We start from the raw sequence: 24,085 nt of genomic DNA on the forward strand, positions 1-24,085 counted from the left end.
TGAGACAGTCAGGTCAGTCCTGTTGGCTCTTCTTCCCTCGCTCTTTCCTTCCCCCCATCTCTTTCTATGTCCCTCTCTCTCCCTCTCCCTTCCTCTCTTTCTGACAAGCCAGACCAGTGGAGCAAGGCCTCCTCTCATACAGAACGGGTAAATGTTGCACATTACACTCAATTATTACTTTACGGTTTCCACATTCTGACCTACTGACGCTTACACTCAATTATTTATTTACTGTTTTCCCGTTCCGACCTACTGACACTTTAGGTCATAAAAATGCAATACTGTAAGAGAGAACAATTTTGAAAGAAAGAAGAGAAGCTTGTCATTTTAATTTTATTAGAAATGTGATTTTGTATTTTTAAAAATGGACATGCTCCACACACTTCATTACTTTTCAATAGGTTTTACAAATACGTAGTCAGATAGCCAGGCACTGTTTCTTTTTTTGTTTACATTTTTCCCTTTTTAGATTTGTCAAGACATAAAAGCGGACATCATCAATCTATTTCATAACGTACATTAACTTGCCATTTCATTTGGTCAGCACTCACGTTATTTTATTATTTTAGTAATACAGAGGTTAATGGAAAAGCAGCGTTGAGTTCACATCACAAATGACCTCACAATATAAAATAAAATAAACTAAAGGACTTCAGTTTTACAGCAACCCCTTCTGATGTATTTATTCAGAGAACTGATGGCGGCTGAAAGGACTACTGGATCCTTTGGCATTTTGTCTTGAGTAGATTCCTTTCTGTAGCTTGAGGTCATAGTATACTAGTATATCGCTGAAGCATTTTGCAAACCAGGACACATTCCTCAGAGATTATTTATTTATTTATTAATTAGTCTACTGTTTTACCACATAAAACCACTGTTTTATCCATTATGGATATCATCTTGGGTGCATGACTCTCCTGTGTGGCATACTCCCCTGGGGATACTTTACTCCCCATTTAATGGATTTGGATCTGTACAACTTAGCTGTACCTTTGTGTGACCGGTAGGATAGCTGCTGGAAATGGATGGGGGTCATCGATGGTATCTCACTATAGGGCCTCTTGCAGCCTGAGAGACTAGTTTTCCCCAAAAAATGTATTACAATCCCTACCATGGATAGTATTGGATGTTCCGTTATTGGAATCCTTTATGGGAACTTTGTAATATTTAGAATAGCCATGGAGTAGTCTTGGTGACTCGGAACAATTGGTTATCAATATTCAGTTTATCGACGACGAGATAAACTACGCCGTTCTGCAATTTCCTTTGGGAACTGATCATTCATGCCTATTTTCGTGCCAGTGAGTGAGTCTTCCATCTAGGCTTTTAACATTTATTTTATTTTGGAAGAATGCAAATTTGTCAATGATTGGGTGCTTATATCTCTGTCCTCTCTGTCCTAAACGGTGTACACGTTAGAGTTTGATTTTGTTAACAGTATCGCCTGGGATCTGTAGCTCTTCAAGACATAATTATTTCATCACACTTTCAGGATCTTCACCCTCTTTTTACCAGATTTGCTCTCATAGATCTAGTCTGTATTTCAAGTAAGGCTTGTCTGAGAAACAGGTTCTCCTTTTTAAGTTCTTTAACGTCCGTTTCAATTGTATTGACTGTACCTTTTAGCTTGTTTGTTTCTTTCTCCAGTGTCGCAGCTTTTTCGTCACTGATCTCGAAGCTCCCCTTCAATTGCTTTATATCTTTACTGACTCGTTCAAGTATGCCCAGTTTATCGTTTATCGACTTTAGCAAGTCGGTTTCTACACTTACCATTCCCAGTGGTGAAAAGCATAAATCGTATGTGTCCATCAAGGAGTCTCATATTCTTTTGGGGATTGGTACTTCATGCTTACTCTCCAACATGTTTTGCTGTTGATTGTATTGGTGATATTGGTCAATACATTTCTCTAGCCTTATAATTTGTTTTGTGTTGTTATCCAGATGAAAGGTTATTGCCCATGAGAACAGTATGTGGAGTGAAGAGCTAATATTTAGTTAAATTTACAGATTTTGAATATTACGTTTTTATCTTGAGGCATTCTGTACCTCTGTGTTCAGTCCACCATGACACCTCTCTATTTTTACTGAGAGACTCTTTGTTTTAGTCTGGAGTTACAGTATTAAAGTATGGGCAAAGTGGGCAGAGGACAGTGGCAGCCTTTGGTTAGCTGGTAACACAGATCAGGGCCTCACCTCACACAAAGAAACAAAGATCACAGACCTTCACCAGTTTGGAATTTACATATAATAGAAACGACACTGCAACAGAGTTTGAACGCATTCCAAATATTTTTTTTACAACACAACACAGGATGTTCAAACTGGCATGCTCAAAATCAGTAAAGACCATATTATTTTTTTGTCAACATCATTATAATTTTTTGGGTCAACTCAATGAAGACAGGTAAGGCAAAAACAACAAAAATATGATGGAGTACAATTATCCTGCATTGTTGGAATGGTTTCTTTCATCCAGTATTTTCTTTTTAAACTGGAATACCTTTCAAAAGACAACAACAAAACAATTACGTAACGTAAAATCCTCCTTGAAATAAAAGACTGATTACTCTCATCCTGGTGGCTCTGCAACTTCCTGAAGCATTGAGAGCAATGTCCCTTACTGTTGAGAATACTGGCAGACTACAACCTTGCATGGCATACACCTGAACAGATTCTTTCAATTGGATTGCATGTCAGTCCGGTCGGCTCAAGATAAGAAAAGAGAGAGAGAGAGAGAGAGAGAGAGAGAGAGAGAGAGAGAGAGAGAGAGAGAGAGAGAGAGAGAGAGAGAGAGAGAGAGAGAGAGAGAGAGAGAGAGAGAGAGAGAGAGAGAGAGAGAGAGAGAGAGAGAGAGAGAGAGAGAGAGAGAGAGAGAGAGAGAGTAAAGCTGCAATGCAAACATCGAGAAGGGAGGAGAAGCCTCATCCCGCATCATATCCTCTCCGGTCTCTGCCAGGGGGGGAAGTGTTGGCCTTGTCTGTCATGGCCGACAAGATGGAGCATCACCATGCAACTGTATCTGTTCTGTTGGGCCCTTGAGGGTCCCTCTCTGCATCTCTGTGTGGTCTTCTCTCTTTCCTTTATTATGACTATTCCCAGGGAAATCCTTTAGTGATCCTCACATCATGTCCATTTTCTTACTCTATTTCCCATTTCATTCCAGTGCATAAGAACATTTTCACCCGTCATGAGGTGACCATCCAGAACAACGACGACGGCCTTCCTCTCCTAGATGACATGGTTGCTGTAGCTGATGTATGTCTGCTTTGTGGCGAAAGCTGAAAGAGAAGAAGAAGCGAACAACACAGAGAAGGCCAGCGGTACGTCACAGTTACTACAGTACTGTATACACTGGGCAAAAGAAGTAGTGTTCACCTCCTATCCCCTGTCTGTCTACTGGGTAATAAGGCTTCGACCATCCAGTTGTCTCCCCAGACCTCCACCTCCTATCCCCTGTCTGTCTACTGGGTAATAAGGCTTCGACCATCCAGTTGTCTCCCCAGACCTCCACCTCCTATCCCCTGTCTGTCTACTGGGTAATAAGGCTTTGACCATCCAGTTGTCTCCCCAGACCTCCACCTCCTATCCCCTGTCTGTCTACTGGGTAATAAGGCTTCGACCATCCAGTTGTCTCCCCAGACCTCCACCTCCTATCCCCTGTCTGTCTACTGGGTAATAAAGGCTTTGACCATCCTGTTGTTTCCCTCCCTTGGCTGATCCTCTAAATCCTACCGTCCCTGCAACTAATGTCAGCTGGTCAGGAAGAGAGGAATTTTTCAATTACGTCATGCTGTGTCCACACTGGCAATGACCCTGACAATGAAAAATGGTGCTTATTTAAATACCTGTGCATTGTTTCTTTAAACCTTAATTTAACTAGGCAAGTCAGTTAAGAAAAAAATCTTATTTACGGCCGACCCCGGCCAAACCATAACATGGGCGACACTGGGTCAATTGTGCGCCGCCCAATCACGGCCATTTGTGTTACAGCCTGGAATCAAACCAGGGTCTGTAGTGATGCCTGCTTGCACTGAGATGCACTGCCTTAGACCGCTGCGTCACTCGGGAGCCCCCCACTTAGATGGGATGTGGATCCAACCAGGTCTATACGGAATGGGTCTAGATGGCCCAGGACAAGGATTGGATGCTGGTTATTGAATCTCTGTCTTTACTCTTCTCATTTATTGTGTTACTCTGTGGCTTAATGTAGCTGTTGTTTTTTTGGATATCGACCTATATGTCGATGTTCTGTAACGCATGTCCATGCTCAGCATCCTTATAAACATTTTTTTATCAAATATTTACAATGTTGCATTCTATATAAACACAAGTATATTGTCCACAATGTATTTTTTTGGGGACAATATCCCCACATCACTGTAGTTTTGTTATTTGTGGAAGAAATATTGCAGGGGCTAAATAATCCCCAAAATACGGTAGGTCTCAGGGAACATTGAATCACATTGATATGCGTGCGTCATTAAGATTTGTCCACAAATAGGTATTCTATCTCTGTTGACAGACTGACTCAGACCTCTCTTTTCTTTTCTCTGGTAGGCAAGCCGGTCAGGTGTGTGACTCTTTTGGCCATCTCCTGAGTAATTTCTGCTGAGTCAATGGTTGAAGTCATTATTTACCACAGATGTATAAAGCCTGAGTCCGTCCCAGAAACCACCAAGCATTTTGATTGCTATTGAAATTAGAGTGAGATGGACTTAGACAGCGAGAATTTCAGCTGGTTCAGAAAGGAAAGTCATTTGCCTCTCAATTAATTACACATGGCTTTGAACACTTTGAACAGTGCCACAAATCTGAGCCAAACAGTGAAAAAAGGAAACGTAGATTCCTGATTACCATATTGGGCACAAGTGTTTATCTGTGAGAATCAACTCATTGAGTGCATTGAAATGAGAAAATAAAACATGGTTGTTGTAGACAGTGTATAACAAGAATTTAAATGGATCTAATACGTTAAATGAAACACAATAGGTCCATTGTAATAAGGTAGCTAATGTAATAGTACTGATGCCCTTCTTTGTGACCTACACACAGTGGAGAATTTGAGCATATCAGGGAATGTTTAAAGATCTCCCCCAACTCACAAACAGACTTAAAATGAAAGAAATGGCAGCCAATTTCCTAAATCCATTGAAGTGTAAAATAACAACGGCATGAGGTGGCTTGTAAATAATGAATTGGATACTGTGCCTTCTACCTTCTACCTCTTAGACCAAATTATTTATGTGATTTACAGCACCTGAAGGACTAAATTAATCTTAGAAACATTAAACACAAACACAAGGATCCACTCAGCTAATTCTAGCATGTACAGTATATAGCATAAATACTGTAGGTCTTCACCTTTTAACTCACCTTGTGTTTCCAAGCTCTCAGACAGCTCAGTCTTGGCCTCTCCATTGGGACGTAGGCTGGCCTTGGGGTTGAACTTGTTGGACATGGTGGTGGCAGTGACCATGGCCTTAAGGCTGCGTGTGCGTTTGGGCACGTTCTGCTCTGGGCGCCTGAGGATCACGTAGACCTTGGGCAAGTAGAGCATCCCCAGAGAGACAGAGGCACTCAGACTCACGGAGATGGTCAGAGTGGTGGTCTGGATGTACATCTGTAAAGTAATGTCAAGGAGATTGAGTTAGACATATGGCTCAAAATTATTTTAAGGGTAAGGATGTGGTGAGGGTTAATGTAACCGCCATCTGGAATCTGCTGGCTGTATTCCCTGCCCAAAGGCAATAAAGAGCACTAAGTATTGACAGCTACTACCACACTCCTAGAGGTCTTCACGGATCCACCTGTACCCGAGTACCCCCGCCATTTTGGACCCGTGAAGGCCTCTATTCTACATGTTCATCCCTGGTGGCTACCTATAGATGTTAATGTTCATCCCTGGTGGTTTACTGTAGATGTTAATGTTCATCCCTGGTGGTTTACTATAGATGTTAATGTTCATCCCTGGTGGTTTACTGTAGATGTTAATGTTCATCCCTGGTGGTTTACTGTAGATGTTAATGTTCATCCCTGGTGGTTTACTGTAGATGTTAATGTTCATCCCTGGTGGTTTACTGTAGATGTTAATGTTCATCCCTGGTGGTTTACTGTCGATGTTAATGTTCATCTCTGGTGGTTTACTGTAGATGTTAATGTTCATCCCTAGTGGTTTACTGTAGATGTTAATGTTCATCCCTGGTGGTTTACTGTAGATGTTAATGTTCATCCCTGGTGGTTTACTGTAGATGTTAATGTTCATCCCTGGTGGTTTATGATGTTAATGTTCATCCCTGGTGGTTTACTGTAGATGTTAATGTTCATCCCTAGTGGTTTACTGGATGTTAATGTTCATCCCTGGTGGTTTACTGTAGATGTTAATGTTCATCCCTGGTGGTTTACTGTAGATGTTAATGTTCATCCCTGGTGGTTTACTGTAGATGTTAATGTTCATCCCTGGTGGTTTACTGTAGATGTTAATGTTCATCCCTGGTGGTTTACTGTAGATGTTAATGTTCATCCCTGGTGGTTTACTGTAGATGTTAAATGTTCATCCCTGGTGGTTTACTGTAGATGTTAATGTTCATCCCTGGTGGTTTACTGTCGATGTTAATGTTCATCTCTGGTGGTTTACTGTAGATGTTAATGTTCATCCCTAGTGGTTTACTGTCTATGTTAATGTTCACGTCAAGCCTTGTTGACTACTGAGGTTTAAATACTTCTGTCAGTTTGTCCTTGGCGTATGTCATTCATGAAGAGGTGGACAAGTTTTGTGAAGGACAAAACTGATATCATTGAATACATGTCAAAGCCTTGCTCCTCACCAATGTTATTGTGTAAGAAGCTCATTTACTAGAACATATAAACCATGTATGTGGCGTATCACTATGATTAGTTACAATGCACATTAGACAAGTCAATTATTACTTAAGTGAATTTGTTGGTAGGAGGGCAGAGCACAAAGGCTAGTCCATAACACTATTTATTAAATCAACATACTTTCTTCATAAGACCCCACCCTACTCCCCACCACCACAGTGCATCAGACCAAGATACTTTTGTTGCATTTTTTGCAGTGCTAGTTTTAACATGGAACTCACAGCAATTTCAAAACACCAGTCTATTTTGACTCCCTACATGGTACTCTATACAAAGGAAACAACCTCATGAAATATTTATCCATGGCTGAACATTGTGAATCACGGGGGAGGGCCTTGCTGATCAGCAGTCTAACTCACTCCACTTGAAGTGTTTGCTAAGCAGAGCTGTGTTAATTAGGCTAGCTTATTGAGAACATTAAAGGGGAGGGACAGGCTTGCAGGAATTGTAATATCTACATTGTTACAAATACTGATCACCCGACCTGATCAGGGGAAAGTAATTAAAGGTTGGGCTGATATAAAATGGTATAGACCAAGGTGAATCCACAGCACGATACTGTATGACCCAACCCAAAACAAACATACATCCCAATAGTGTGTTAACCTGTAAATATTGAATTTGACTGAGAGATCACCATTATAATAAAAATCTGCTCGGTTTGATCAGACCTTTCTCTCTAGCCAGCTATCTAAACCCAGAAAACCCTGCTGTTGTTTCATCAACATAGTGTACCTTCCCCAGACGTGACCCTCTGCTAGTGGGTCTGTGTTGTTATTCTCTCTCATAGGGGATGGTGGATGCAGGGTGGAATGAGCAGAAGCCAGCGGTGGTAGAGTCTCTCACAGACATTGACTATCCCTTTGAGCATGGTTACGATATTAATGACACTTTGGATGGTATCAATACACCCAGTCACTACAAAGATACAGGCTTCCTTTCTAAATCAGTTGCCGGAGAGGAAGGAAACCGCTCATGGATTTCACCATGAGGCCAATGGTGACTTTAAAATAGTTACAGAGTTTAATGACTGTGATGGGAGAAAACTGAGGATGGATCAACAACGTTGTAGTTACTCCACAATACTGAACTAAAGACAGGGTGAAAAGAAGGTTGCCTGAACAGAATAAAAAATATCCTAGAACATTCATCCTGTTTGCAATAAGGCACTACAATAAAACTGCAAAACAGGGCAAATACAACACAACACATGACTACCACTCATATTTTCAGGCATGGTGGTGGCTGCATCATGTTATGGGTTTGCTTGTCATCAGCAAGGACTAGGGAGTTTTTTCTGTTGATAAAAATAAACGGAATAGGCTAAACACAGGCAAAATCCTGAAGGAAAACCAAGTTCAGTTTGTTTTCCAGCAGACACTCTGAAAATCTATGGCAAGATCTAGCAATGATCAACAACCAATTTGACTGAGCTTCAAGATTTTTAATAAGAATAATGTGCAAATATTGTACAATCCAGGTGTGCAAAGCTCTTAGAGAACCAGAAAGACTAACAGCTGTAATCTCTGCCAAGGGTGATTCTAACATGTATTGACCTAGAGGTGTGAATACTTATGTAAATTTGATATTTCTGCATTTCATTATCAATACATTTGCAAAGATCTCTAAAAATGTGTTTTCACCTTGTCATTATGTGGTATTGGGTGCGTGAGTAAATACAAATATTTAATCCATTTTGAATGCAGGTTGTAACACAACAAAATGTAGAATAAGTATGAAAACTTTCTGAAGCCACTGTATTTTAGCACCATATTAACACCATGTTAGTACAATGCTTGGTTGAGTAGTTTACATCTGTAAGTCTAGAATTATCCAATGTGATTACTACTGTGTGAAGTCACTGAGTACTGATGATCATTTGACTTATGTGATCACTTTATTGTATTTGACTGGTTCATAATTCTGGTTCAAACCCTTGTTTATAACCCTGGTTCATAACCCTAGTTCATTACCCTGGGTCATAACCCTGGTTCATAACCTTGGCTCATAACCCTGGCTTATAACCCTGGTTCATAACTCTTCTTCTGTCACACCCTGATCTGTGCTTGTCTCCACCCCCCTCCAGGTATCGTGTATCTTCCCAATTATCCCCAGTGTATTTATGTCTGTGTTCTCTGTTTGTCTGTTGCCAGTACATTTTGTCTATCAAGCCTACCAGAATTTTCCCCCTTGCTCCTGTTTTTTACTTTTCTTCCTGTTTTCTAGTTTTCCCAGTTTTGACCATTCTGCCTGCCCTGACCCTGAGCCTTGTCTGCCATTTTATACCTTGTCACACCGCCCCGGATCATTTACCTCTGCCCTCCCTGACCCTAAGACTGCCTGCCGTTCTGTACCTTTTGACTCTGATCTGGATTACTGACCTCTGCCTGCCATTGACTTGTCGTTTTGCCTGCCCCTGTTCTGCTAATACACTTTTGTTACTTCAACACTGTCTGCCTCTGGGTCTTCCCTAAAACGTGATAGGTCCAGGGTTCATAACCCTAGTTCACAATACTGGTTCACAACTCTGGTTCATAACTCTGTAACAGCTGATGTAACACTGATGTTATAAATGTGTAATTTTGTTCACCTGGAATTTTCTACAAGAGATCTTCACGGATCCACCTGTGCGTCCCTCCCTCCTCTCCCTTGCACTTTATCAGTTCTGGATAATAAAGTAGTAAAATAATTGACTCGGATCAGATCTGGATTCGACCAGGTCTATATGGAACACGTCTAGTTGACCTCTAATTCCTGCTACTCTAGTAAACTGCATTGTAATTACACCCAGTTTGCATTCATCAGACATGGAGTCAACTGTAGCTGACTTTGAAGACAGGAATACTTCTATGTCCATCCCATGCATGCCATCCTCAAATGAAGCAAAACAGCTATTCACTGCTAATTATCTATGCATAGTCCCTTGACCCCAAACCACCTTGACTAACCTGTACCCCGGCACATTGACTCGGCACCGGTACCCCCTGTATATAGCCTCGTTATTGTTATGTAATTTTAATGTGTTCCTTTTTTATTTACTTTAGTAAATATTTTCTTAACTCTATTTCTTGAACTGTATTGTTGTTTAAGGGCTTGTAAGTAAGCATTTCACATTAAGGTCTACCGATGTTATATTTGGCGTATGTGACAAATAAAATAAAATCTGATTTGATTTGATTCCTCGCACGACGCAACGCGGAGTGCCTGTATACAATCGTTAGCCATGGTATATTGGCCATATACCATAAACTCCTGAGGTGCCTTATTGCTCTTATAAACTAGTTTATAATGCAGAGCTAAATATTAGAATCTGATCACTGTAGAATCTGAATATTTGGATTATGGTTTGACATTTTAGTTTTGTTGAATAAGCCTAAAATCAACTGTCCACCATCGGACTGTGAGTGTAAATCAGAGCAAAACCAGATAAAATCAATATTCCGACTGTGACTTGGCTCAGTAGACCAACTGGATCATTAGCCTATACTTCTTCTTAATCTGCCCCTGCCTCAGCACGTTCAGAGCAGCATACAGAGGTAGGATGGTATAGGTGCACACACCTCCCATAACTGCGTCATCGACAGTGCAGGCCCGAGCCGATGCATGCCTCAAACAGACACCACACTGTAACACTAATGAGTGAAAGAGAGAACCATAAAAAAACTGAGACTGAGTGTCGACGAGGAATGTGCTTGAACAATCTATGAACTTCCATATTGGAACAGTGCTATTGGAAGACCTGCACACATAGAACATATGACTTCTACAGACCTGTATTTCTTTAGCAGGATGGATAACATGCTAGTTCTGAAGACTGATGAAGAAAATGAGAAAATGCTGGTTCTATGGTTTTATTCATAGTACAGTATGGCACATTCAAAATGACAGGATATTATTAATTTCAATGTAATTTCTATATTTTAGTCGTCGAGGGATTTCATAGCCTCGCATGGTTACTTAGAGTAGCATGGGAACATACAGTGCAGTCATATCTTATTGTATCAGAACTAACTGTGATTATTGTCTAATTAAGCCAATAACAGTTTATTGCCCTCAGGGACACTAATGTGCTGTTGCTGGAGAACGTGATTTACAAAGAGACTGCAATGTTTTGGCCTTGATTAGCTTCTTGTCCTATCCCCTACTCTCCCGCTAGGAATGCACAGGTCAACATCTTCACAAACAAAGGGCTTGCATCTTGTAGCTGATGAAACCACTGTGAAATCTTAGATCTTATCCAGGCATCTGAGCGCTGTCCCATTGATCCTCATTATGTTCTAATGGGCTTCTGGGACAGCTGCTCAATGACTAATGTTGTTTATCTATGAAAAACCAACAACAACCCAAAGCAGAGTGCTCTGTCTGATTGCTCTGTCTATCGCTCTCTTTCTGCAGGTGGCGTGGTGAGAACTGTGTCTGACCCTGTGTAACAGTATATGGACACATAACATCACAGCGTGTTATCTGATTCTGTTGAACTAACCTTCTCTCTTAGCAGCCCAGAGACAACAACAAAAAACAATGTCAACAGAATAATGAAAAATACATAACATAAAAGAGATGGACAGAACCACTCACCACTCACCGTGTATTTATGGGTGCCAAGGGAAGACATGTATCACAAAAAAATTTGACCAATAAAAAAATGTAAAAACATATTGTATAGTAAATTATCCTTTGTTTCTCTGTGTTTCATCATTTCCCTTCACTCCGCAAGAGGCTGAATGTATCTCCTACCGGAGTCTCCATACATAGAGCCCATCTATCTGATGCTGTCTGGTCAAAAAGAGTATGATAGTCTTGCCGCCTGTAGCATTGAATGCAAGGGAAGCCAATCAGTGTTGAGCTAAACTAAGTGCGGTCAACTATGAATGGTCCTGGCGCACCAAAAACGGAAGCTAGCTTGGATTTGGCCTCACAACAATTACATCACATCAATCCAAACATCATTGACAAAAAAAAATTAATAGTTGCACCTTGTTGTGTTGTTGTCCTCCGGTTACTAGCTAGCCTCTCTAGGCTAGATGGGACTCTACCGTCCCACCTGACCAACATCCAGTGAAAGTGCAGGGCGCCACATTCAAACTACAGAATGGTAAATATTTAACATTCTTAAAAATACACATGCAATATGTCAAAATAAAGCTTAACTTCTTGTTAATCCAGCCACGGTGTCAGATTTCAAAAATGCTTTACGGCGAAAGCAAACCATGCGATTATCTGAGGACAGCACCCCATCAAACAAACACAGACAATCATATTTCATCCTGCCAGGTGCGACACAAAACTCAGAAATAATTATATAATTCATGCCTTACCTTTGAAGAGCTTCTTCTGTTGGTTTTGAACAGCCCTACTTCTTCATTTCTCGAAGGAAAAACATCAACCAACTTCTAAAGGCTGTTGACATCCAGTGGAAGCGATATGAACTGCAAGCAAGTGCCTTTGAAATCTAGATCCACATAGAAAACCCATTGAAAAGAGAGTGACCTCAACAACAACAAAAAAATCCTGGATGGTTTGTCCTTGGGGTTTCGAATGCCAAATAAGTTATGTTAAACTCACAGACATCATTCAACATTTTAGACACTTCAGAGTGTTTTCTATCCAGATCTTCTGGACCTGAGTAGCAGGCAGTTTACTTTGGGCACACTTTTCATCTGGACGTGAAAATACCGCCCCCTAGCCTAGAGAGGCTAGCTAGCTAAAATGGTCCCTTTCCTAAATTAGCCATGGACAGAGATAGGGATTTGGACTTGTTGTTTTACTAAATTCTCCATACTGGCCAATGATTATAATGAATTTATTACCATAAATGCATACATTGTGCCCCTGGCCGAAGAGGATGGAAGTTCAATATGTAGCTAGATGTAGTAGGCTAATGTTAACTAACTGGCTTATCGTTTCCCATGAAAAGAAGTTAGGCTAGCAAGCAAGCATTTTTGCCAGGTAGCACAGGTCAACAAAAATTTAAAGTGTGTACTGTATCACAGTGTCATAGACAGTTCTGGCAAAATGAAATAGAGGAGGATGGCATTAGTGTTGAGGGTGAGGCAACATGTTTTTCTAAAAGTAGTCAGAAAATGTCAAAAGCATTAACTTGATTGTCCATGCTGTTGGTCATGTTTGTTACATGTAATATGCTTTGTGGACTTCACTGGACAGATGTTTCTCTCTGGTTTTGCGATGAAACAAATGTGTATTCTGCCATTGTGTCTTCATATTGTCTCAGCCTTAGGGCTATATATCACGGTGGCAAGGCATATGAACTAACAGGTTATAGAGCAAACAACGCAATTATCACAACACATTTTGTATATCTACTATTTCAACATTCTCACCTCCATTTGATTTGTACACTGCTGCTACTCGCTGTTTATTGTCTACAAATAGTCACTTCACCCCTACCTACATGTATAAATTACCTCAACTAACCTGTACCCCCACACACTGACGTACCGGTACCCCCTGTATATAGCCTTGTTATTGTTATTTTATTTTGTTTTTTCTGATTTTGTACTTTAGTTTATTTGGTTAATATTTTCTTAATTTTTCTTGAACTGCACTGTTGGTTAAGGGCTCATAAGTAAGCATTTCACAGTAAGGTCTACACTTGTTGTGTTTGGCGCATGTGACAAATAAAGTTTGATTTAATTTGATTTGACATGGGATGTAATTAGCCATTTTTTCCCTGGCTTGGCATCCACAGTGATTTTACCCACACACTGGTACTGCCATTATGAGGAGAGACACCTTCTCTTTGGACTCCATGGTAGAGTGCCTCTCCCACTCCTCCCAGTCCCCCTACCGGGCAGACAGCCTCCCACTCCCCCTACCTGACAGACAGCCTCTGACACCACCCTACCTGACAGACAGCCTCCCACTCCCCCTACCTGACAGACAGCCTCTGACTCCCCCTACCTGACAGACAGCCTCCCACTCCCCCTACCTGACAGACAGCCTCACACTCCCCCTACCTGACAGACAGCCTCCCACTCACCCTACCTGACAGACAGCCTCTGACTCCCCTACCTGACAGACAGCCTCCCACTCCCCCTACCTGACAGACAGCCTCCCACTCCCTCTACCTGACAGACAGCCTCTGTCTCCACCCTACCTGACAGACAGCCTCTGACTCCCCTACCTGACAGACAGCCTCTGACTCCCCCTACCTGACAGACAGACTCCCACTCCCCCTACCTGACAGACAGCCTCTGACTCCCCCTACCTGACAGACAGCCTCTGACTCCCCTACCTGACAGACAGCCTCCCACTCCCCCTACCTGACAGACAGCCTCTGACTCCCCCTACCTGACAGACAGCCTCCCACTCCCCCTACCTGACAGACAGCCTCCCACTCCCTCTACCTGACAGACAGCCTCTGTCTCCACCCTACCTGACAGACAGCCTCTGACTCCCCCTACCTGACAGACAGCCTCTGACTCCCCTACCTGACAGACAGACTCCCACTCCCCCTACCTGACAGACAGCCTCTGACTCCCCTACCTGACAGACAGCCTCTGACTCCCCCTACCTGACAGACAGCCTCCCACTCCCCCTACCTGACAGACAGCCTCCCACTCCCCCTACCTGACAGACAGCCTCTGATTTACAGCACCTCTCCAGGTGAAGCAGTGCCACATCGACATCCATATCCAGCATCATGTTCCATGAACACACACTATAGCTAGGCCAGATGTCTTCATTTGAATGATAGAGTAGGACTCCCATGGCATTTTTAACATTTCTCCTGACACACGATGACAGATGAATGAGTGTGTTTGGAGTGCCAGATGAGGGAGGCTCGCTGTAAACTGGTGGTGGGAACATATGTGGTCAATCAACAGCATTTCATTTGCTCTAAAATACATATAATCTCCAGCCGCAAGGCTTTGTTGCATCTGTCACTCTTGATGATTATCAGGTTATTTTGTTTTGACATGTTAATTTCTTATAAAGGAACATGGTTTATGTAACAGTGCAAAGAATCTGCCATGGCATTATTGTCATTGATTTGAAAATCAGGCAGTTTGTGTGTGCTGCAGCCCAGTATTATTGATTGTGGATGCCACATCCTGCATATTATAGCACAAAAGATCGTATTTAAGAACTGCTGACTAATAACATAATAATTCAAAAATGAATATTACATCTCCTTGAGATTCTGTGAAGGTGTCTTTACACCACAGGCAAAGTTTCCTGTGTGAGCACGTGTATAATACTATAATACTATGTAGCTCCAGTAATACAGTTTAAAGGAAAGCAGACAGCAGTATAAGAGACCATGTCTCCGTTCCATCATGCCACTGTGTTTTCTCTCTCACCTAGCAGAGCTTTGGCCTCCTGGCAATGATATCTCTCCTCCTCCTAATGAATAACAGTTACGCTATCTCTCCCCAAAAGCGTCTGCACTTTTTTGAGGGAAATACTAATGAATGAATGTCTAATATAATTGTGATAAGAAAAGCCACCTCCTATCTAAAACCTCTATAAGATAACGTGTTCAAGTCTTCAAATTGAATTAGCAGGGCTGGGGATCTGAGGGATTGTAAAGGGGGATAAAATAAATGCTTTACCATCACATTTAAGGTATTTTCTCTTCCACTGTCCTGTTTAGTGATTCAAAGACACACTAGCTAATGGATTACCTTGTTTAGGAAAAAGCTGACATCAAGTATCTCTTCTATTTCACTATTCTCTTTTATCTTTCAAGGCAGAAGACAGCTGGAAGACAGTAGTTATTGATATCCATCGCTGTTTGCTACTGATTACAAGAGATAAAGCGTGTTCAGATCAAATCAGATATTCATTTGGAGCTTTTGCAGTTGGTGTTAGTTTATCTTGTTCTTATTAAATACATCTTTAAACTGATCCTTATGCTCAGTGTGCTCTAGTATTTTTGTATTGTTATAACCATAATATGATGAGATCAGACAGGATTTAAGAGAGACTAAGAAAACACTGAATACTCTTCTTGTAATAGTTGTTTTCCCTTTTAAGCCCCGCAGGTGTCCTTCTGCTCTTCAAATCAAATCAAATCTTACTTGTCACATGTGCCGAATAAAACCGGTGTAGACCTTACAGTGAAATGCTTACTTGTAAGCCTTTAACCAACAATGCATACATTTATTTATTTATTTTAAGTAACAAATAATTAAAGAGCAGTAGTAAAATAACATAAGCGAGGCTATATACAAGGGGGTATCGGTACAGAGGCAATGTGCAGGGGCACCGATTTTCCTAGGTAATTGACGTAATATATATATACAGTAGGAAGAGCTATTAAAGTGACTCATGCAGAGATAACAGAGAGTAGCCTCTGTAGTGTCTTGCGGTCGGAGGCCAAACAGTTGCCATACCAGGCTGTGATGCAACCAGTCAGGATGCTCTCGATGGAGAAACTGTAGAACGTTTTGAGGATCTGAGGACCCATGCCAAATCTTTTCAGTCTCCTGAGGGGGAAAAGGTATTGTAGTGCTGTCTTGATGTGCTTGGACCATGTTAGTTTGTTGGTGAAGTGGACACCAAGGAACTTGAAACTCCCAACCTGCTCCACTACTGCCCTGTCGATGAGAAAGGGGGCATGCTCAGTCCTCCTCTTCCTATAGTCCACAATCATATCCTTAGTCTTGATCACGTTGAGGGAGAGGTTGTTGTCCTGGCACCATACGGCCAGGTCTCTGACCTCCTCCATATATGCTGCCTCATCATTGTTGGTGATCAGGCCTACCACTGTTGTGTCATCAGCAAACTTAATGATGGTGTTGGAATCGTGCCTGGCCATGCAGTCATGAGTGAACAGGGAGTATAGAAGGGGACTGAGCACGCATCCCTGAGGGGCCCCCGTTTTGAAGATCAGTGTGGCAGATGTGTTGTTACCTACCCTTACCAGCAGCATACCACCCTGCATACCAATGCTGGCTTGCTTCTGAAGCTAGGGAGGGTTGGTCCTGGTCAGTCCCTGGATGGAAGTGGTGTTGGAGGGCCAGTAGGAGGCACTCTTTACTCTGGTCTAAAACATATCCCAATGCTCCAGGGCAGTGCCCTGTGTAGAGTGCTGTCTTTCGGATGGGACGTTAGACGGGTGTCCTGACTCTCTGAGCTCATTAAAGATCCCATGGTACTTATCGTAAGAGTAGGGGTGTTAACCCCGGTGTCCTGGCTAAATTCCCAATCTGGCCCTCAAACCATCACGGTCACCTAATAATCCCCAGTTTACAATTGGATCATTCATCCCCCTCCTCTCCCCTGTAACTATTCTCCAGGTCGTTGCTGTAAATGAGAACGTATTCTCAGCCAACTTACCTGGTAAAATAACGGCTAAAAATATATATTTTATAAATACCACCTGGGGACGAACCGTCAGGAAGTCCAGGATCCAGTTGCAGAAGGAGGTGTTGAGTTCCAGTGTTCTTAGCTTAGTGATGGAAATCCAAGATGGCGTTGCAGTAGGATGTGTGTATCTGTCATTGTCTTATCCCGTGTCTTATCCTGTGTAAATAGCCAGTCTTTTTATATCTTTTTATAGCCAGTCTATATATATGTATATATTAATCTCACTTTCATTCTACGAACTAAATATACTTTCCTGCAACCCGCCTCACCCAATGTGGTACGGATCTGCAATTTTTTTTTCCTTATAACTGGAACTTCCATCAAGAGCTAGCCAGCTAACTAGCTACTAGTCTTTGTTCGCCACGGCTAGCAGTCTTTACCTTTTTCCCCGTCATCAGCCAGCCTTAGCTCGGACAACACCTGCCAGTCTGCACAGCGCGATATCAACCGAGAGCATATCGGACTGCTTCTCTCTACCATATCACCGGACACCTGCGCTCTGGATCATTACACCGGATCATTGCAGCTAGCTAGCTGGCAATTGTTAGCTAATACCCCTGTCCCGAAGCTAGCACCAGCTAGCCTTGAGCTAGCATCGAGCATGGCCCATATACCAGCTAATTCTAGGGCTACAATACCTCCTTTGCCAACTGGCCTGGACCTTTTAGTGTCGACACGGAGCCCCGCCTATCCATCACGACTGGACTGCGGACGTGATCTCCCGATGTGGTCTCATCTGGCTATTCTGTTACGATGTCGCTGAAGAACCATCTACTAGCCCCGGCCCACTAGCTTTTCTGAATGCTGTGTCCCCCGACAGTACCCCCCCGCCCAAAGGTGCAGACTCCGGCAGCAAAACCTGACTCAATAGAGGAGGTTCCGGACTGTAGACCATCTCAGGAGGTTCCGGGCTGTAGACCGTCTCAGGAGGTTCCGGACTGTAGTCCGTCGTTGGAGGTTCCGGACTGTGAAACATCACCGGAAGCTATGGACTGGGAACTGTCGCCGGAAGCTCTGGACTGGGAACTGTTACCGGAGGCAGCTGTTTATCGTTGTCTCTGATTGCACTGGAGACCAGGCGCGCTGAGCTGGCACAACCTATCCTTGGACAGATACCCACTTTGTGTCATCGTTGTTGTTCCCTCGCTGCCTCCGTCTGCTCCCATGGAAGGCGATCCTTTCCAGCCAGGATCTCCTCCCATGTTCAGGATCCCTTACCGTCCAAGATACCCTCCCATGTCCAGGATGTCTGCTCCTCCTGGCCACGCTACTTGGTCCGTTTGTGCTGGGATCTTTTGTCACGATCGTTATAATGAGTGGACAAGATGCAGCGGACAAGATGAGGTAGTGAAACTCAGAGAAAACAAGAAAATGCAAAACGAAACGTGAAGCTCAGGTAGTGCTCGCAGGCAACTATACATAGACAAGATCCCACAAAGCACAATGGGGAAATGGCTACATAAATATGATCCTCAATCAGAGACAACGATAAACCGCTGCCTCTGATTGGGAATCATACCAGGCCAACATACAAAAATAATTACCTGGATAACCCACCCGTAATCACACCCCGACCTAACCAACATAGAGAAAAAAAAAGCTCTCTATGGTCAGGGCGTGACAGTGTAGTAGTGACTACCGAACGGCACCCTGACTCACCTATTGCTGCTCTCTTGACCCTATGATCACTCAGCTACACAGTGGATGCCCCCTGGACTGTTTAAATAACATGGTATCTCATTTTGTTTACCTGTCAGCCCCAGCCTCAGGTCCAGCCTCAGGTCCTGTATGTACCTAACTGACTCGCTCTTAACCAGGTAGGTTAGTTGAGAACAAGTTCTCCTTTGCAATTGCAACCTGGCCAAGATAAAGCGTAGCAATTCGACACATACAACACATACAACAACACAGAGTTACACATGGAATAAACAAAACATACAGTCGATAATACAGTAGAACAAAATAAAAGAATGAGGTAAGTTAAGGAAATAAATAGGCCATGGTGGCGAAGTAATTACAATATAGCAATTAAACACTGGAATGGTAGATCAGCAGAAGATGAATGTGCAGGTAGAGATACTGGGGTGCAAAGGAGCAAAATAAATAAATACCAGTATGGGGATGAGGTAGGTAGCTAGATGGGCTGTTTACAGATGGGCTATGTACAGGTGCAGGGATCTGTAAGCTGTTCTGACAGCTGGTGCTTAAAGCTAGTGAGGGAGATGTGAGTCTCCAGCTTCAGAGATTTTTGCAATTCGTTCCAGTCATGGGCAGCTGAGAACTGGAAGGAAAGACGATCAAAGGAGGAATTGGCTTTGGGGGTGACCAGTGAGATATACCTGCTGGAGCGCATGCAACGAGTGGGTGCTGCTATGGTGACTAGTGAGCTGAGATAAGGTGAGGCTTTACCTAGCAGAGATGTGTAGATAACCTGTAGCCAGTGGGTTTGGCAACGAGTATGAAGCAAGGGCCAACCAACGAAAGCGGACAGGTCGCAATGGTGGGTAGAGTATGGGGCTTTGGTGACAAAACGGATGGCACTGTGATAGACTGCATCCAGTTTGTTGAGTAGAGTGTTGGAGGCTATTTCATAGATGACATCACCAAAGTCGAGGATCGGTAGGATGGTCAGTTTTACGAGCGTATGTTTGGCAGCATGAGTGAAGGATGCTTTGTTGTGATAAAGGAAGCCGATTCTAGATTTAATTTTGGACTGGTGATGCTTAATGTGAGTCTGGAAGGAGTTTACAGTCTAACCAGACACCCAGGTATTTGTAGTTGTCCAGATTAGTGATGCTGGACGTGCAAGCAGGTGGGGGCAGTCATCGATTGAATAGTATGCATTTAGTTTTACTTGCGTTTAAGAGCAGTTGGAGGCCACGGAAGGAGAGTTGTAGGGCATTGAAGCTCGCCTGGAGGTTAGTTAACACAGTGTCCAAGGAGGGGCCAGAAGTATACAGAATGGTGTCGTCTGCGTAGAGGTGGGAGAGTCGGCCTGAGAATTGAACCCTGTAGCACACCCATAGAGACTGTCAGAGGTCCGGACAACAGGCCCTCCGATTTGACACACTGAACTCTATCAGAGAAGTAGTTGGTAAACCAGGCGAGGCAATCATTTGAGAAACCAAGGAGCTGTCGAGACTGACAATAAGAATGTTGTGATTGACAGAGTAGAAAGCCTTGGCCAGGTCAATAAATACGGCTGCACAGTAATGTCTCTTATCGATAGCGGTTATGAACCGTTTAGAACCTTGAGCGTGGCTGAGGTGCACCCATGACCAGCTCTGAAACCAGATTGCATAGCGGAGAAGGTATGGTGGGATTCGAAATGGTCAGTAATCTGTTTGTTAACTTGGCTTTCGAAGAAATTAGAAATACAGGGTAGGATAGATATAGGTCTGTAGCAGTTTGGGTCTAGAGTGTCACCCCCTTTGAAGAGGGGGATGACCGCGGCAGCTTTCAAATCTTTGGGAATCTCAGACGATACGAAAGAGAGGTTGAACAGGCTAGTAATAGGGGTTGCAACAATTCATCAGATCATTTTAGAAAGAGGGGGTCCAGATTGTCTAGCCCGGCTGATTTGTAGGGGTCCAGATTTTGCAGCTCTTTCAGAACATCAGCTATCTGGATTTGGGTAAAGGAGAAATGGTGCGGGCTTTGGCGGGGTGCTGTGGAGATAAATCCTCAATTATAGAGGATTTATCGGTGGTGTCAGTCTTTCCTAGCCTCAGAGCAGTGGGCAGCTGGGAGGAGGTTCTAGGGTTTCTAGGGTTTCTGGGATAATGGTGTTGATGTGACAGGCCTTTCAAAGCACTTCATGGATACAGTCCGTGAATGCTATGGGTCGGTAGTCATTTTGGCAGGTTACCTTAGTGTTCTTGGGCACAGGGACTATGATGGTCTGCTTGAAACATGTTGGTAATACAGACTCAGACAGGGAGAGATTGAAAATGTCAGTTAAGTCACTTGCCAGTAGGTCAGCACATGCTCAGAGTACACGTCGTGAAGATCCGTTTGGCCCTGTGGCCTTGTGAATGTTGACCTGTTTAAACGTCTTACTCACATTGGCTATGAAGAGCGTGATCACACAGTTGTCCGCAACAGCTGATGCTCTCATGCATGTTTCAGTGTTACTTGCCTCGAAGCGAGCATGGAAGTAATTTAGGACATCTGGTAGGCTCGTGTCACTGGGCAGCTCTCGGCTGTGCTTCCCTTTGTTGTCTGTAAAAATTTGTTAGCCCTGCCACATTCGACGAGCGTCAGAGCCGGTGCAGTAAGATTTGATCTTACTCCTGTATTGACTCTGTCTGTTTGATGGTTCGTTGGCGGTTATATCGGGATATCTTATAGGCTTCCGGGTTAGAGACCCGCTCCTTGAAGCGGCAGCTCTACCCTTTAGCTCAGTGCGGATGTTGCCTGTAATCCTTGGCTTCTGGTTGAGGTATGTATGTGGTGTACTCCTCAGTGCCATCGGAATAATCCCGGTCTGTGCTAGCAAAACAGTCCTGTAGCTTAGCATCTGCTTCATCTGACCACTTTTTTATTGACCGAGTCAATAGTGCTTCCTGCTTAAATTTGAGCTTGCTAGCAGGAATCAGGAGGATGGATTTATGGTCAGATTTGCCAAATGGAGGGCGAGGGAGAGTTTAGTACGCATCCCTGTGTGTAAAGAAAAGGTGGTCTAGAGTTTTTTTCCCTCTGGTTGCACATTTAACATGCTGGTAGAAATGAGGTAAAACGGGTTTAAGTTTCCCTGCAATAAAGTCCCCAGCCACTAGGAGCGCCACCTCTGGATGAGCGTTTTCCAGTTTGCTTATGGCGGTATACAGCTCCTTGACTGAGGTCTTAGTGCCAGCATCGGTGTGTGGTGGTATGAGACAGCTACGAAAAATACAGATGAAAACACCCTAGGTAATTAGTGTGGTCTATGACTTATCATGAGATACTCTACCTCAGGCGAGCAAAACCTTGAGGCTTCCTTAGATATCGTGCACCGGCTGTTTTTTTTTACAAATATACATAGACCGCCACCCCTTGTTCTATCCTGCCTATACAGTGTATAACCCAACAGCTGTATGTTATTAATGTCGTTGTTCAGTTACGACTCGGTGAAACATAAGATATTACAGTTTTTATGTCCCGTTGGTAGGATATACATGCTTTTAGTTCGTCCAATTCATTATCCAGCGATTGTACGTTGGCCAAGGGTACCAATTGGCAAAGGCAGAATAGCCACTCATCAGTGGATCCTCACAGGGGCTGACGGCCTGTTTGGGTGTCTGGAGTAAATCCCTCTCTTAAATCTCTCTTTTTTAACATTTATTTGACTATTCATTTAAGAACAATTTCTTATTTTCAATGACGGCCTAGGAACAGTGGGTCAACTGCCTTGTTCAGGGGCAGAATGACAGATTTTTACCTTATCAGCTCGGGGATTCAATCTTGCAACCTTTTGTTTACTAGTCCAATGCTCAAACCACTAGGCTACCTGCCGCCACTAGGCTACCTGCCTATTGAACTGGACATAGAGAAATTCTTCGTCCAGATCATGGTGAGTAATAGCTGTTCTGATTTCTAAAAGCTATTTTCGGTCATTAGACATGGTGCAGTGTCTTAACAACAGTCTGTTCTTCAGATGAGTCTGCAGTGTGTTAACAGCAGATCATACTGATAGCAGGAGTTACACACAATTAATCGATCTCAGTAAAGGCTTAATCCCGTTAACACAGGTATCTCTATGGACATTCTCACACTATGACTGAATGCATCTAACTGGCGATGGTCATAATGAAATGCACAGTAAAGCACTGCAGAAGAATAGAAGAATGTCGCACGTAGTGAAAAAGTGATATTCAATCATGTACAAGTCATGTACAATCTATTAATCGGGATAAGCTATCAATCATGTACAAGTCATGTACAAGCAATTAATCATGTACAAACTATTAGTCATGTACAAACTATTAATCATGTACAAGCTATTAATCGTGTACAAACTATTAGTCATGTACAAACTATTAGTCATGTACAAACTATTAGTCATGTACAAACTATTAATCATGTACAAACTATTAATCATGTACAAACTATTAATCATGTACAAACTATTAGTCATGTACAAACTATTAGTCATGTACAAGCTATTAATCATGTACAAACTATTAGTCATGTACAAGCTATTAATCATGTACAAGCTATTAGTCGTGTACAAGCTATTAGTCATGTACAAACAATTAGTCATGTACAAGCTATTAGTCATGTACAAGCTATTAATCATGTACAAGCTATTAGTCATGTACAAGTTAAAAATGCAGAACTAAGAACAGATACAGCCCTTGGTTCACTCCAGACCTGACTGCCCTCGACCAGCACAAAAACATCCTGCGGCGGACTGCAATAGCATCGAACAGTCCCCGCGATATGCAACTGTTCAGGGAAGTCAGGAACCAATACACGCAGTCAGTCAGGAAAGCTAAGGCCAGCTTCTTCAGGCAGAAGTTTGCATCCTGTAGCTCCAACTCCAAAAAGTTCTGGGACACTGTGAAGTCCATGGAGAACAAGAGCACCTCCTCCCAGCTGCCCACTGCACTGAGGCTAGGGAACACGGTCACCACCGACAAATCCATGATTATCGAAAACTTCAACAAGCATTTCTCAACGGCTGGCCATGCCTTCTGCCTGGCTACTCCTACCTCGGCCAACAGCCCCGGCCCCCCCGCAGCTCCTCGCCCAAGCCTCTCCAGGTTCTCCTTTACCCAAATCCAGATAGCAGATGTTCTGAAAGAGCTGCAAAACCTGGACCCGTATAAATCAGCTGGGCTTGACAATCTGGACCCTCTATTTCTGAAACTATCCGCCGCCATTGTCACAA

The 24,085-nt window shown here is 43.0% G+C and overlaps 1 protein-coding gene across 3 annotated transcripts in view; it reads right to left on the reverse strand.

The window, feature by feature from the left end:
- Positions 1–381: 381 nt before the first annotated feature.
- LOC124003931 (metabotropic glutamate receptor 4-like) overlaps positions 382–24,085 on the reverse strand; it is a 310,526-nt gene continuing 286,822 nt past the window's right edge. Inside the window, exons 10-11 of one of the 3 annotated variants that reach the window (XM_046312584.1) lie at positions 5,374–5,620; positions 382–3,278 (exon numbers count right to left, since the gene is read on the reverse strand). In XM_046312584.1, the coding sequence (XP_046168540.1) occupies positions 3,229–3,278; positions 5,374–5,620 (297 nt within the window). In that variant the 3' untranslated portion in view covers positions 382–3,228. Of the gene's footprint in view, positions 3,279–5,361; positions 5,621–24,085 lie in introns of those variants that run through there. The other 2 variants (XM_046312583.1, XR_006833296.1) reach the window with 2 other exon arrangements.

This window comes from Oncorhynchus gorbuscha, linkage group LG18, assembly GCF_021184085.1.
Source record: "Oncorhynchus gorbuscha isolate QuinsamMale2020 ecotype Even-year linkage group LG18, OgorEven_v1.0, whole genome shotgun sequence".
Taxonomy (NCBI): Eukaryota; Metazoa; Chordata; class Actinopteri; order Salmoniformes; family Salmonidae; genus Oncorhynchus; species Oncorhynchus gorbuscha.